The sequence below is a fragment of the Miniopterus schreibersii genome (assembly GCF_964146895.1).
Source record: "Miniopterus schreibersii genome assembly, chromosome: 3".
Taxonomy (NCBI): domain Eukaryota; kingdom Metazoa; phylum Chordata; class Mammalia; order Chiroptera; family Miniopteridae; genus Miniopterus; species Miniopterus schreibersii.
In genome coordinates this window covers 28,813,721-28,830,189 of record NC_138103.1, presented here as the reverse complement: position 1 = coordinate 28,830,189, position 16,469 = coordinate 28,813,721, and the positions used below count along the sequence as shown (strand labels likewise).

The following is a 16,469-nucleotide window of genomic DNA, read 5'->3' as shown; positions in this document are numbered from 1 at the left end:
TTCCAAGGCAGTATTTCTCTGCAAACATGATGCTGCTGATAACTCATTGCCCCTCCCCTTTTAAAGCTTTACTAAGATATAATTGACACAGGAATAACTGAACATGTTTAAAATATACAATGTGGTGAGTTTTGACATGTGTATATACCTGTGGCTTGCCCTCACCCTCAGTCTTATATAGATTGGGAAGAGGAGTGGGATCATGGCTGCTAGTAGCTATCAGGGCCTGGTGGGGAGTTCTTCCCTAGTTGTTTGTGGTGTTCTCTAGAATGTAGGTGCTTACTATTTGCCTTTGCCTGCTCTGTTACTAATTTGGGAGCAAGAGTGAAAGCCACACTCCCTTCCTGTTATTGTTTTGATACACTGTAAAGCAGGGGTGTCCTTATTGCTCCCCAAGAAACTCCTCCTTCTATGAGTGGAGATGGAGGTGCCAAATTTGGACTCTGAAAATGCCCCTCTACCTTAGACAGTGCAACCTATAATTTCCTGTTTTACATGTGGTATCCCTTAAGTAGGATTTCACCTTGAGCAAAGGGGTTCTGTGACTAAAAGGAGTGTGAAGGCCACACTAGAGAGAGATGATGGTGAGCCACTGAATGGTTTTATGTCAAGGGGTGGCATGGTCAGATTGCACTTAGATCAACTCTGATTGCAGTGCAGAGAGCAGATCAGTGGGGACAGGGTGGATTTGGGGAGACCTGCTAGGAGATAGGGATGGAGAGGAGATGATAGATTCAAGAAATACTTAGGAAGTGGCATTGATTAAAATGGGGCATGTGGGGCCATAGGAGAGGGAGGAAGAGTCTAGAATAATGCCATAGTTTAGGTGTGGGTGACAGGTAGTCTGTGGTGTGGCTTATTGAGGTGGTGAACTCAGGAGGAGGAGGCAGTGTGGGGAGAAGGCAGTGGGCTCAGTTTGGACATGTTAATATCAGATACCTCTGTTTCTTTTGTATTTGTCAATGTGGCTATCAAAATTGTGTCATCTAGAATTAACATGTGCTTGCTCTTTACAGCACAGCATGTGTTTATTCATTCCGCACCCTCTTCCCCTGCAGGCTGTGCAAGCACAGGAAAGGAAGCTGGTTTGAAAGTAGCAGAGAGTGTATAGATTTGTGATGGGTGTTTAGTGAGATTTTCCCAATGGAACTAGGAGGATTTCATTTGGCTCCAGCAAGCTAAGCATCCTGAGTGAGGTCAGCCTGAGCCCTGGGGACACTTTGGGTCACATCTGCAAATAGCGGGTCTCCCTGCAGGTAAAGGGGTTGTGAATCTCTTTTGAAAACTTGAGGATTTGCTCTGCTTGGTATATGTTCTTTGATAGAGGTTTTTGAGACTGACAGCTTGGGAAGGATGTGGGCTCACAGTGGGTTCACTGGGAGGGGAGATGTGCTGATGCCAGAAGGCTCTGAAGGACTGAAATGGACAGTGAAGTAGCCTGAGGTACTTAAGATGCTATTTTTGAGTCATACTTAGAGCCAGGGGAGTTTTTATAACTGGGTTTGACCTTTGAAATTACATAGGTCAGCATTTCTTATGGAATACTGATGGAAAAAAATTATGACCTATCAGATATTAGAACCGTCAGTTTATACAATGTTAGTGGAATTCTTTTTTTTCTGAGGCTTTGCCTAGGTTTTATTTTATTAAATATCACAAATACATTTTCAGTTCATGCCAACAAAAACTACGTAGCTACTGTTTTATTAAAACATCTGAGCTACAAAAGCCCAGCCCAAGGAACCATTAGGAAAATTTACACCGGCTCTCTGATCCCTGGAGGCACACTGTGAGAACAGTCTTAGACCGGCATGCTTTTCTGGCCACTTTCCAACTTGTTTATAAAATTAGTTTTGTTATTTGATGATGATTTTTTTCTAACCACATGATTGGTGCCCTAAAAATCTTTCCTTGGAACAATCATATTTTATAACTCCCCCTCAGCTTTATTGATATGTAATTGATACATAATATTGTATAAATTTAAGGTATACAACATGATGATTTGATATATGTATATACTGTGAAATGATTACTATAATAAGGTTAACACATCTGCCACCTCACAAAATTATCTTCTTGTGTGTGTGGTGAGAACATTTAAAATCCACTCTCTTAGAAATTTTCAAGTATATAATACAGTATTGTTAACTGTAGTCACCATGCTGTATATTAATACCTTAGGACTTATTTGTCTTATATGTGGAAGTTTGAACTCTTTGACCAACATCTCCCTATTCTCCCTCCCTGCTCCAGCCCCTGGCAACCACCCCTTTACTCTATGAGTTTTGCATTTTTAATGTCCACATTTAAGTGAGATTATTTGTCTTTCTCTAACATGTTCCATTTAGTATAATGCCCTCAAGGTCCATCTATGTTGCTGCAAATGACAGGATTTCCTTCTTTTTTATGGCTGGATAATATTCCATTGTATACATGTGCCACATTTCTTTATCTACTCATCCATTGATGGACACTTAGGTTGTCTCCATATTTTAGCTATTGTGAATAATGCTCCAGTGAGCATGGGGGTACAGATATCTCTTTGAGATAGTGGTTTTGTTTCCTTTGGATATATACCCAGAAGTGGGATTGCTGGATCATATGGCAGTTCTGTTTTAGTTTTTAGGAACCTCCATACTATTTTCCATAGTGGATGTAGCTAGTGGATTTCTTTACTGCCAGACTTCTTTGAGCCTTGTATTGCTAATGTGCATCGTGAGTTTCTGAGAGAGGGATATCACAGGTACTGCTTCCCATATGTACTTGGTTCTCTGAACCATTTTTTCACAGTGCATTGTGAGGGACCACTGTTTCTTAGAACACACTTTGGGAAATGTAGAAATAATCCTACTCTTTGTTTGTTTTTCAAAGAAATAAAAATTTTTCTTATTATAACTTTGGACCTGGAATTCAGTAAGCTTCCATTTAGGTGGTGGCTTGTTCTTCCTACTTCTCTATTGGGACTCATCAGAACTTCATCAGAATTCATTTCCTAATGACAAATAGAGACTTGAGAGTAGTTTCATTGTTTTTCAAAAGGCATATAAATTCTGGCGGCCTCCTAGTGTAATAAAAGGTGTGTTCCTCCCCACCTTTGCCCTCCCCCAACTGGAGACACCTTGGGTTTACGCAGTTGTTGGCCACAAGGTATTAGGTTCCAATTTTTTGACTCCACGGCCAAATGCAAACAGGTGCCATGGAGAGAAGTATGATGTTGGGTGTTCAGATTCAGCATACTGTAGCATGCTATATGCCAATGCTCAGTCCTTCTGTTACTACTAGCCCTGTAACTCCTCATGCAAGTTATTACTTGCCAATCTCTTTGAATGCCCGATTATTAATTTCATTCACTGCCGTGGATTATCCTTCTAAGCTTGTTTGCTGAGCCACATTTTAAGAGACCAATACCTCCCACCCCCAAATGAAAACAACTTCTTCCCTGGGGAATATTTATAGCGGCCTCTCTCCTTCCTCACCTCAGGAGCTGGATGAATTTCAGCCATACCCTGTTGAAATATTGCCAGGCAGGATCTACCTGGGCAATTTCAGGCAAGCCTGCGACCCTAAAATTCAGAAGGATTTGAAAATCAAAGCACATGTCAATGTCTCCATGGAGACAGGACCATTGTAAGTAGTAATACTATTGATTTGTAAAGATTAAGTATCATTTGTTTATATAAGATTCCTGGTGCAATGCATTTATGGAGTTGAAAGAGCTATTAGAAGTCAGCATACACTAGAATAGGGTCTTTACTTAACTTCATCTGTTCCTGGCCTATAGTCTGTTTTCTGGCTTGGCCATGGCATCCTCTGCCCCTAACCTAGACCCCATACTTGCCCTTCAAATCTCACCAAAAGTAAAACTTTCCTGGTATTTAACATTGTGGTACAAAGTATCCTATTCTACCCTGCTATGCTTATCTCAGGCCCTCTGAGAAATAACCCATTTTAGTCCATTCAGGCTGCTATAATGGAATACCATTGACTGGTGGCTTATAAAAAACATAAACTTATTCTTATGGTGTGGAGGCTGGGAAATCCAAGATCAATGCAGCAGGGATTTGCTGTTTGGTGAGAGCCTACTTTCTGGTTCATAGACAGCTATGTTTCCACTGTGTCTTCACATGGTAGGAAGAACAAGGGAGCTCTTTGGGACCTCCCATTCATGAGGCTCAACCCTCATGGCCAGATTTACAACTAAAAAACCCCAGATAAAACATCTAAAACCATGGTTTTTCAGACGGTTGCCAGTAGAGCACAGGACAATGATTCCTGAATGAAGGGAAAAAAACAAAGTGAGCCCCACAATCAATTTAGCTTATTTCTTGAAGATTGCTTGAAGGGGACCAAAACAGATCCTGTCATTCTTTTGTTGTTATTGTTAATCCTCACCCAAGGATATTTATTCCATTGATTTTTAGAGAGAGTGGAAGGGAAGGAAGGAGGGGGAGAGAAAGAGAGAGAGAGAGAAACATAGATGTGAGAGAGATATCGATTGGTTGCCACCTGCACGCACACAGACAGAGGCTAGAGATCGGACCTGCAACCCATATATGTGCCCTTGACTGGGAATTGAACCCTCAACCCTTTGGTGTGTGGGCCAGTACTCTAACCACTTAGCCACACTGGCCAGGGCCTGTCATTCTTTTTGAATCCAGAGAGGTCAAATTGGTTAGAATTTGCAGGAGAGAACTTCATGGTGAGCTGAGTACAAAGAAAGGGCTCTGGACATCTGCAGAGTCCTCCTGTGTGTCTTCCAGCTGAGTACTTATAAGCACATGCATGTGAGGAAACTATTCAAGGCTGGGAGAAAAAACAGTAGAAATGAATGGACAGTACAATCCTCAGAGATTATGTGGGGCCAGTAGTAGTTTGTGTTTCAAGTCAGAATAGACAAAACTCATAATATACAGGGCATCATGTAGAGTACTGAGAATAGTATTATCTCAGTAGTGAGGAAACACTAGCCCCAAGTTAGGGATGAAAAATCCAGTGTCTGAGATGAAAAATATGTTGGATGTAATTAACAGCAAATTAGACACTACAGAAAAAAAGACTGGTGAATTTGAAGATATAGCAATAGAAAGTATCCAAAATAAAACATAGAGAAGAAAAAGACAAATAAAAAAGAACTTAACTTTAGTGAAATTGACACAGCTTCAAGTGGTCTACCATATGTGTAATTGGAATTTCCAAAGGAGAGGAAAGTGGGGAGACAGAAAATGTTTGAAGAATGGCCAGATTTTTTCCAAATTTGCTTAAAAACAACAACACTGTAAATTCACAGACCCAAGCATCTCAACAGAAAGAAAACCACAGTAAGGCATGTCCTCTCAAATTGGTTAATATCAATGAAAAAGAGAAAATCTTAAAAGTAGCTAGATAAAAAAAGATGCATTACATACCAAGAAAAAAAGATAATGATGGTAGCAGACTTAATATTAGAAACAAAGAAATTGAGAAAACTGAAGTACTGAAAGAAAAATGTAAACCTAGAAATATAACCAGTAAAAAATATCTTTCAAATACGAAGGGAAAATACTTTTTTACAGGCACACAAAAGTTGAAAAAATTCATCAACAGATAGATGTGCATTACAAAAAATATTAAAGGAAGTCTTTTAGGTAAAAGAAAAACAATACCAGATGGAAATCTGAATCTATACAAAAAGAATCAAGATCACCAGAAATGATAATTATGTTAAATACTTTCCCCCTTATGTCCTAGCTGGATTGGCTTAGTGGTTAGAGCATCGACCTGTGGACTGAAGGGTCCGGGGTTCAGTTCCGGCCAAGGGCACATACCTCGGTTGCAGGCTCGATCCCTTGCCCTGGTCAGGGAGCGTGCAGGAGGCAACCAATCAATATGTCTCTCTCACATTGATGTTTCTCCCCCCCGCCCACTCTCTCTGAAAAGCAGTGGAAAAAATATCCTCAGGTAAGAGTTAAAAAAATAAAAAAAATAAAATACTTTCCCCCTTGTTTTTAAATCTTCTTAAAACATATCGCTTAAAGAAAAATAATGTATTTTGTGATTATAACATATGTAGAAGTAATATGTATGCCCACAATTTACTAAGGCAGGAAGAGAGAAAATAGAGGTATATACTTGTAAGGTTCTTACTCTGTTTACATAAAGTGGTATAATGTTACTTGAAGGTAGACCACAGTAAGTTAAAGATGTATTCTATACACTCTAAAGCAACCACCAAAAAATAGAACAAAACAAAATAAAAGAGATATGATTAATAAGATAACAAAAGAGATAAATGGAGTCATATAAAAATTTAATCTAAAAGAAGGCAGAAAAAGAGGAAACGAGGAATAAAGAAGAGATGAGACCAATGGAAAAGAAATAGCAAGATGATGGATTTAAATTCAGTCACACCAATAATGACACTAAGTGCAAATGGTTTAAATATTCCAATTAAAAGGCAGAAGTTGTAGGCTGTCTACAAGAAATATACTTTAAATATAAAGAAAAAGATAGGTTAAAACTAAATGGATGGATTTGACTTTGAGTGGTAAACACACAATGCAATATATAGATGATGTATCATAGAATTGTACACTTGAAACATAATTTTATTAACCAATGTCACCCCAATAAATTTAATTAAAAAACCTAAATAGAAAGAGGTATTCCAGATTGATAATAGTAACTAAAAACAAAGAACTTTTGAGTGGCTGTATTATTATTAGATAAGTTGGACTTCACAGCAAAAAAATACTACCAGAGATAAAGAAGGTCATTTCATTATGGGAAAGTAGTCAATTAATCTAGATTCTAGAGGACATAATATACTTAACTATGTAAGTAGCTAATAAAGAAGCTTAAAATGCATGAAGAAAAAACTGATGGAAAAATAGAGAAATCTACAATTATAATTAGAGATTTCAACATCTCTCAGTAGACAGAAAGTGGTTATAATTTCAAAGACTAGAAGAGCACTATCATCCAATTTTACCTAATTGACATTTATAGGACACTCCACCCAATAACAGTAATGTTCTTCTAGTCTTTGAATGTGTTCTACAATATACATTTTTTTCAAGAGAACATGTAACAGTTTTGCCAAGATTGACTCTTCTTGGCATTAAACCAAATATCAATACAGCTAAAAGGATTCAGGTTATAAAAATTTATGTTCTCTGACTATAAACGAATTAGAAACCAATAACAGGGTATCTGGGAAAAATCCCAAATGTTTGGAAACTAAATAACACACTTCTAAGTAGCCTATGGGTAAAAAATAAATAAAAAGGGAAATTAGAAAGTATTTTGAACTGAATGAAAATAAAAACACCATATATCAAAATGTGTGGATGCAGCTAAAGCAGTGCATAGAGGGAAATTTATAGCCTAAAGGCCTACATTGGAAGAGTCTCAAATCAAATCAAGTACCTTCACTGACTTAGGAGTTAGAAAAAGTGCCCTGGCAAGTGTTTCTCAGTGGTTAGAGCCTCGGCCTGTGGCCTATGCACTGAAGGGTCTTGGGTTCGATTCCCAGTCAAGGGCATGTACCTGGGTTGTGGGTTCACTCCCCAGGGTGTGTGCAGGAGGCAACCGGTCAATGTGTCTCTTTTGTATCGATATTTTTTCTCTCTCTCTTTCCTTCCCTCCTTCCCTTCCACTCTTTCTGAAAAGCAATGGAAAAAATATCCTTCAGTGAGGATTAACAATAACAAAAAATTAGAAAAAGTAAGCAGGAGAAAGGAAATGGTAAAGATAAAAGTAGAAATAAATGAAATAGAAAACAAAACAATTGGGAAATTCAATGAAACTAAAAAACTTGTTTTCTGGCCTTGGCTGGTGTGGCTTAGTGGTTAGAGTGTCAGCCCGTACACCAAAGGGTTGTGGGTTCAATTCCTGGTCAAGGACACATACCTGGGTTGCAGGTTTGACCCTAGCCCCCATCAGAGCACATACAGGAGGCAACTGATCAATGTTTCTATCTTTCTTTTCCTCTTTCCCCATCCCTGTCTCCTACTCTTTCAAAAAATCAATGGAAAAAATATCCTCGGGTGAGGATTAACAATAAAAACAAAAAACAAAACCAAGAAAACCTGGTTCTCTGAAAAGATTAATACAGTTGACAAACTTCTACCAAACTGATCAGAAAAGAAGAGATAGACAAGAATTACCAATATTAGGTATAAAAGAAGTAACATTATCATTATAGAACCTATGGATATTAAAAGGCATTTTCTGGGCATTTATCCCACAGAAGTGAAAACTTTATCCACACAAAAACCTGTACATAAATGTTTGTGGCAGCTTGTCAACTGGCGAATGTTAGACAAACTTTGGTACATACATACCATGGAATGCTACTCAACAATAAAAGGAATGAACTACTGATACATACAACAATTGGTATAAATCTTCAGGGCATTAATGCCGAGCAGAAAAAAAGGCCAATTCCAAAAGGCTACATATTATATGACTCCACTTATATAGCATTTTTGATATGACAAAATTTTAGAAATAGAAGTCAGGTTAATGATCACTAGGAGTTAGGGAAGGGGATTGAAGGAAGGAGGTATTTCTACAGAAGGGCAACAATAAGGGATCCTTGGTATTAGAACTGTTCGGTATCTCTACTGGGGGTGGATACATGAACCTACATAGGTGATAAATTTTATGGAATTTATTACACATATACACACAAATATAAGGAAAACTGGAGAAATCTGAATAGAATTGATAGATTGGATCAGTGTCAACCTCCTGGTTGTGCTTTTATACTATAGTTTTACAAATGTTACCAATTGGATAACCTGGGCAAAATATATGAGGAATCTCCCTGTATTATTTCTTACTTCATGTGAATCTATAGTGATATCAATAACATTTTAATTAAAAATAAATAAAAGAATGATTAGGAAATATTTTGAGCAACTTTATGCCAATACATTTGAAAATTAGGATTAAATTAACAAATTCCTCAAAAGACTCAAGCTACTAAAGCTCACTTAATAATAGATAATCAGAATAGCCCCATATTAAAGGAATTGAATTCATATTTAAAAACCTTTTTACAAAGAAAACTCTAGGCGAATTCCACTGGTGAATTCTGCCCAACATTTAAGGAAGAAATAATATCCATTCTACACAAACTCTTCCAGAAAATAAAAGAGGAGGGCACCCTTTCCAATTTATTTATGAGACCATCATAACTAAGCCTGACAAAGGCTTTATAAGAAAGGAAAACTATAGTCCATAACATCATGAACCTATTTTTAGCAAATTGGATCCCCCTCCCAAATATATAAAAAGGATAATATCTTGTGAAAATGTATTTATTCCAGGAAGGCAAGGTCGGTTTAACATTAGAAAATCAATGTAATTCACCATATTAACAGACTACAAAAGAAAACTTAAATTATCTTCAGAATAGACTCAGAAAAATGGCACCCTGCAGCTGCTGAATCTCTATTTTTATAAAGTTCACATTTACATTTATAAAATTGACAATATGATGGTCCATAAAGCAAGACTCAGTGAATTTCAGAAGATTTAAATCATATGCAGTTTATTTTTAACTACTGTGGAATTAATGTAGAAAACAATAATTTAAAAACATAATCAGAAAATTCCTAGAAATTTAGAAATAAATTTCTAAATAGCCTGTGTATCAAAGAAGATCTCACAATGGAAATTATGAAAAATTTTCAACTACATGATAATGAAAATATAACATCAAAACTTGTGGAATGTAGCTAAGCTATGTTTAGAAGGAAATTTATAGCCTTAAATGCATTTATTAAAAGGAAGAAAGGCTAAAAATCAACTAGTTAAGCATTCACATCTCAAGAAATTACCAGCAGAATAGTAAACTAAACCCAAGTAGAGAAGGAAGGAATAATAAAAGCAGGTAATTGAACTAGAAACAATAAAATAGAGAAGATCAAGAAAGTAAAAATAGTTATTAAAAAACTAATAAATTTTGATAAACCCTTGGCAAAACAGAGAGAAGGAACAAATAACCATTTGTAAAAGGGAACTCTACATATCCTACAGATATTTAGAAGGTCTTAAGGGGATATTATGAAAACTTTACTGTGATAAATATGAAAATGTAGATGAACATATTAAAAATACAATATCAAAACCGACAGCAGACAAAAGAGATGAAAATTTGATTAGTATTAATAACTAATAATACATTTCTCCTAGAGAAAACTTCAGTGATGAATTTTACCTAATACTTGAGGAAATAAAGCCAATATTAAATTCTTTTAAATAATAAAGAAGAGGAATAATTTTCATTTTGTTTCATGAGACCAGCATAGCTCTAATTTCATAATTAGACATTATAATGTCTGACAAAGACATTATAAGACAGAAAAATTGTAGACTAATTTTCTTTATGATGTAAAAATCCTAGACAAAATCTTAGCACATTGCATACATTAATATCCTTATAAAAAGGATAATACAGAATGACTAAATTGGGTTTATTCCAAGGATTCAAGTTTGTTTTAGCATCTGAAAAATCAATTCATCTAATTTACCATATCAATAACTAGAGCAAAATCAGGATTATCTCAACAGCTGCAGTGAAAGCATTTTGCATTTGATAATATTCACTATACATTTGAGATTAAAAAAACACACACCTCTTAGCAAACTGGGAATAGAAGAGAACTTCTTTGATCTAATACAATAACTCTACAAAAATCTCTGCAACAAACATCAGAGTTAATGGTGAAATGTTGAAAATTTTCCTTCTGAGTCTGGGAACAAGACAAAGATGCCACTATCACTACTACTATTTAACATTGTACTGGAGGTCCTAGTTGGTGAAATATGACAAGAAAAAAATAAAATAGGAATTGAAAGGGAAAAATTGTCATAATTCACAGACAATTTAATTGTATACACAGAAAAGCCAAAACAACCTGCAGATAAATTATTAGACTTAAATGAGGTTGCTGGATACAAGATTAATATACACATATGAATTGTTTTTCTGCATACAAATAAACACAAACTGAAATTTTAATAACATATAGTTTACAATAGCAGAAAAGTATTAAATACCTAGGATCATACCTAATGAAGTAAGATCTCTAAACAGAAAATTATATAGAATTACTGTAAATTATTAAAGATTATCTGAATAAACAGAGGATGTACTGTGGTTATGGATTAGAAGAATCAATTTTGTAAAGATGTTGATTCTTGCTCAATTGATCTATAGGTTCAATGTAATGCCAATAGAATTCTAATAGGTTTGTGGAAGTTGAGACAGTAATCCTAAAATTTATATGGAAATGCAAAGGGCAAAAGTAGCTGAATATTGAAGAACAACAAATGGGGAAATTTGTTTGATCAAATACTAAGACTTAAAAACAACAGCAAGCCCTAGCTGGTTTGCCTCAGTGGTTAGAGTGCTGGCCTCAGTGGTTAGAGTGCTGGGTTCGATTCCAGCCAAGGGTATGTACCATACCTCAGTTGCAGGCTCAGTCCCTGGCCCCGGTCAGTTGAGTGCAGGGGGCAACCAATCAATGTGTCTCTCTCATATCAGTGTTTCTCTCTCTCTCCCCCCCTTCCACTGTCTCTGAAAAGCAATGGAAAAAATATCTTTGGGTGAGGATAAAAATATTAATAATAATAATAAAATAAGTAAGTAAAAACCATAGCAAATGAGGATTGTGATGGAAAAATAAACCAGCTCTGCAGAATAGAGTCCAAACAGACCTGTGCATACATTGACACTTGAATTTTGACAAGGATTTTCTCCTTTATCTTTTTCTAAAAGTTTTATGTATTTAACCTCCATTTGTTTTTATCTATTTTGAAACAACTTTTGTATATGGTGCCAGAAATGGAACAGTTTGTTGGTTTGCATATGGAGATAATCATGTGTTGAAAATATCCTTTTCCTGTTGAATTCTTTGATACCTTGGTTGAAAATCCTTGTCAAAATTCAAGTGTGTGGGATTATATCTGGATTATTTATTCTTTTTCACTGATATATATATTTCTTTCTACTAGTTCCACACTGTTGACTACTGTAGCTTTATAATAAATCTTGAAATCAGGTAATGTTAGTCCTCTAATATCATTCTTTTTCAAAGTTGTTTTCTTTGCATTTCCATATAAATCTTATAATCAGTTTGTCAGTTTCTACCAAGAAGCTTGCTGGAATTTTGATTGGGATTGAATTGGCATCTTAAAACAATGTTGAGTCTCTTGATCCATGAGCATGGTCTATCTCTCCATTTACTTTGCTCTTTAACTTCTCTCAGCAGTGTTTTGTAGTTTTCAGTGTACAGTTCTTGTACATTTTGTGTCAGATTTCTTTCTAAGCATTTAATGTTTTTTTATATGATTATAAATGATATTTCAAAATTTTCAATTTCTGATTATTTGTTGCTAATACATAGAAATCCAATTGATTTATATATATTAACCATGTATTCTTCAACCTTCTCCATCCAGATGACTCCTCCATTGTGAAACTCTCCCCAGTTCCCTCGACTTCTCCCTATTCTTCCTCTCGAGTATCATGTATAGGTCTTTATTTATTTATTTGTTTGTTTGTTTATTTATTTTTTTAATCATTGATACTGTTACAGATGTCCCCCATTTCACGTGCAGGTCTTTCTCTTAGCGTCTAGCTGATTGGATTGGCGCCATTTGTTTATGTGTCTGCCTCCCCCCAGACTGGAAGCTCCTTGAAGCTGGGAGGGGACCCTATTTAATACTTGTGTCCACTAGGGTCCAGCCCAAGGTCTGGCACACAGTAGACATTGAGTGAGTGTCTATGAGGGAAGAATGGATAGATGGGCATGGATGGGTGGGTGGAGAGGGAGGAAGGGACAGAGGGATGGATGGGGAGGGATAGATGAAGAGGAAGATAGGGATGGATGGAGAGGGAAAGATAGACACATCAATGGATGGTGAATTGTACTTGTATTTGTCACAGCAAGTGCTCATACAGAAACTAAACCAGCTTATTTTTCTTTCTGAATCTATTGAACTTTCTGCATGCCACAGTGGTCTGCATACTGAATATCACTACTAGGCCATAGTCTTCATAAACAACATTATCAGGTACTTACTGCATTCCAGGCATTGGGCCATGCTCCTTGCAGGCACACTCTCATTAAGCATGTCACATACCTCATCTCTCTCCTCCCCACCATGTTAATAAAATTTTAGCCACTCTGACCTTGTTGTTTTCAAATACATTAAACATACTGCCTCTTGGGGCTTTTGCACTTGCATCTCCTCTAGTTGGAACACTCTTTCCTCAGATAACCACCTGGCTTGTTCCCTCACCTTCTTTAAGCCTCTGCTCAAGTGTTGCCTCTTTGGCCCTGTTGATGTGGCATGGTTGGATGGGTGTTATCCCATGCACCAAGAGGCCACCAGTTTGATTCCCATTTGGGGCACATGCCCAGGCTGTGGGCTCGATTCCCACATGTAAGAGGCAGCTGATAGATGTTTCTATCTCTCTCTCCCCCCTTCTTCTCTCTCTAAAATCAATAAAAAAACATTAAAAAAAGTCACTTCCTCAGTAAAGCCTTCCCTCACTGCCCTATCTAAAACAGCAACCCCACCATTCTCTATCCCTCTTACCTTATTTTCTCCATTTAACATAGCAGGCTCATCCTCCAAAGTCATGACATATTCCTCCCAACCTCATTTTATTATCTGTGCCATATTCTAGGAAAGCACCATGTTTGGTTAGTAATAATATCACATTTACAGAGCACTTACTATGTGCCAAGCAGATTGCTAAATGCTTTATATAGATTAATTGACTTATTCCATACCCCACCCCTATGAGGTAGGTGCCTTTTCAGTTCCTTGCCCACATCTCCTTAATGCTAACTCAGCATCCTGCCCCTGTGGTCCTGCTGCTATGGATGAGGAACACCACAGTGGGACTGTGTGTGAATCTGCCCGATTACCTGTGCTTTTCTTCTGTTTAGTTTTGTAGGCGATGTTGACAGGCTTCTGCACATCCAGATAGAAGACACCCTGGAAGCCAACATTTCCCCCTTTCTGCGCCACCTCTGTCACTTCATTGGTAAGGAGCATTCTCTAATCAGGCAGCAACTGGCCTATGCCCAGGGGGCACAGGGACCGTGGCACCTGGTCCACATGCCTATTCCTGATTGTGACTCTCGGTGCTCAGGAGAGAAAGGGTAGCACATGCCCAGCCAGGTGTGGATAATCCCAGGACAAGCCCGCCTCTCTGGGTCCCTCAACAATATGGACAGCCACGTGTTTACCTCCGGGGCAGTGGAGCCAAATAAGAGCTCGAGACTGGATCAGACACCCTATGTTCTAGCCTTGGCTGTACTGGTAGCCCCTTTTGGGCCTGGCCTCACTGCCTCTTTTGGACTGTCCAGTGAGGGTGTTGGCCCACGATGTGCTGCATATGTTCATGGAGGCCTGCTCTGGGCTGTGCTCTGGTGACACAAAGGTGACGCTCACTCTGTTACTGCCCTTTTGTCTGATCAGCAAGGTAGGGTGGAAGGAAGACTCCAGAGTTTCTGACTTCCCTGATTTTCAGTGTGTATGTCCAGTGCCCCTCCGTCCTCCCATCGCACACAGCAGTGCCCAACAGTGACTTCCCTCATTGAAGGTGGATTTTTCAGTCATTCCCAGGGCTCAGAATTGCCAAAGTTGAGTAAGATCCCTGGAGTGTGTGAGGTTGAGTCAGGTCAGAGGCCCCACCCCAGGACTGCCCACTTGGCACCAACTCAGCCTCCAGGCTGAGTGGCTGCACAGGGGGCCAGAGAATGGCATTTTGGCTCAAACATCTCTTATTTTCCCAGGATGTTGCAACTATCACTGAACTAGGAGCTGAGACTAAGACTTGCCACATGTCCCACCATAGTATGGCTGAGCTCTATTGCACAAAGAGTCCCCCTCTCCAGTCCCAGAGCTGGGTAGCTCTGGGCCAGTCCTTAACTGTTTGGTACCTCAGTTTCCTTATCCATATGATGAGTCAGTTGGCTTTAATCATCTCTGAGTCTCGCTTCAGCACTTGGAATGGTTATCTACAGTTCTTTGGGGTTAGGTGTTACCAAACCATCCTAGGATGCCAGCTTAGATTTCCTCCCTACCCCTCACTGGGTGAGACATACACACAGACTCAGCATCATTTTTAAGTATGCTTACAGCTGACATTTCTGTGCCAGGCACTGGGCTAAGCACAGCACAAAACCTTATGAGGTAGGCAGACTACTGTTATTCTACTTTCCAGATGAGGAAACTGTGGCTAAGAGTAACATGCCCAAGTCCCATAACCAGTGAGTGGCAGAGTCAGGATTTGCACCCAGGCTACACTGCCTCTATTAGAACCACGTGCCCTTGGGGGGATGATCCTCCCATCCCCACCCAGGGAGTCCAACTGGTAGCCTCCTCATCTGAAAGCCTGGAGGGCCAAGAAAAGGCCTTTGCATGATAATGCTGAGTGCCCACATGTGATTCTCTTGGACTGCCAGCTAGGTCTGAGAATCCCCATTTGCCAGGTGATGAAACAGTGTCCTGGAGATGTCACGTGACTTGCCTAGGCCATGGTATGCTAGTTCTGAATCCACTCTTGGACCCACTGAAGCCAGTTATCTTACAGCAACTCAGATCCACAGAGAAGGGGGCACACACACCCCACCCATGCAAATATAACCCTTCCTTCCTCTTACAGATATCCACCTTGAACTTGGCTCTGTCATCCTGGTATTTTCCACCTTGGGCATCAGTCGCTGCTGTGCAGCCATGTTGGCCTACCTCATGCACCGGAATGAGCAGACCTTGAAGGTATGCATTCCTTGGTCTAGGCTCTGACCATAGCCTCCTCCATGAGGTGGGGTCTGAGCTGCATCTGGGAGAAATGACCCTGGTACTGCCTCAGGGCCCTAATTGGAGAATAAGAGGAGGAAGGGTCAGAGAGGCATGCTCTAAGTTCAGGGCTTTACCTAGTACACCACACCCAACGGCAAGGTCCCAACTGTCTGGGCTAGAGGTCTGAGGCTGGGCACATGGGACAGGCCCAGGGACTCAGGCTGGGCAAGGCTGCAGCTGACAGTACCTTCTGTATGTCCCTCACTGCCATTAGTCTGTCCATTAGAGTTTGTTCATGGTTCTCCAAGAGAAGTGTATTTTTGCTGTTGCTTGGAGTCTTAGAATTGTAGCGCTGGCACGGCCTCAGCTGGCACCCACTCCAACAATTCTTTTACCGTTGAGGGGAGCAGGGCCCAGAGAGGAGAAGGAAGGAGGGACCCTTCACAACAAACCTAGTAGGAACTCAGGGCTTCTGACTCTCAGGGCAGTGCTTCTGCACTGCCCCCAGCCCTAGGAGATCGCAGGCCTATCCTGAGGGGAGGGAGAGCCCAGCATGACAAAGCTCATGCATGATTTCAGAGGGCTTGGGTGGGACCTGAAAAGCTCCCACATTTGTCCAGGAGTGTGCTTGAAGGAACAAAGGATGACCGTGGTCA

At 39.1% G+C, this 16,469-nt stretch overlaps 1 protein-coding gene across 2 annotated transcripts in view; it reads left to right on the top strand.

Annotated features, from left to right (window-relative positions):
* Positions 1-16,469, top strand: part of STYXL1 (serine/threonine/tyrosine interacting like 1) — a 42,091-nt gene that overhangs the window by 20,574 nt on the left and 5,048 nt on the right. For both annotated transcript variants that reach the window (XM_081133324.1, XM_081133323.1), the window contains exons 6-8: positions 3,485-3,630; positions 13,953-14,050; positions 15,677-15,789. In XM_081133324.1, the coding sequence (XP_080989450.1) occupies positions 3,485-3,630; positions 13,953-14,050; positions 15,677-15,789 (357 nt within the window). The remainder of the gene's footprint in view (positions 1-3,484; positions 3,631-13,952; positions 14,051-15,676; positions 15,790-16,469) is intronic.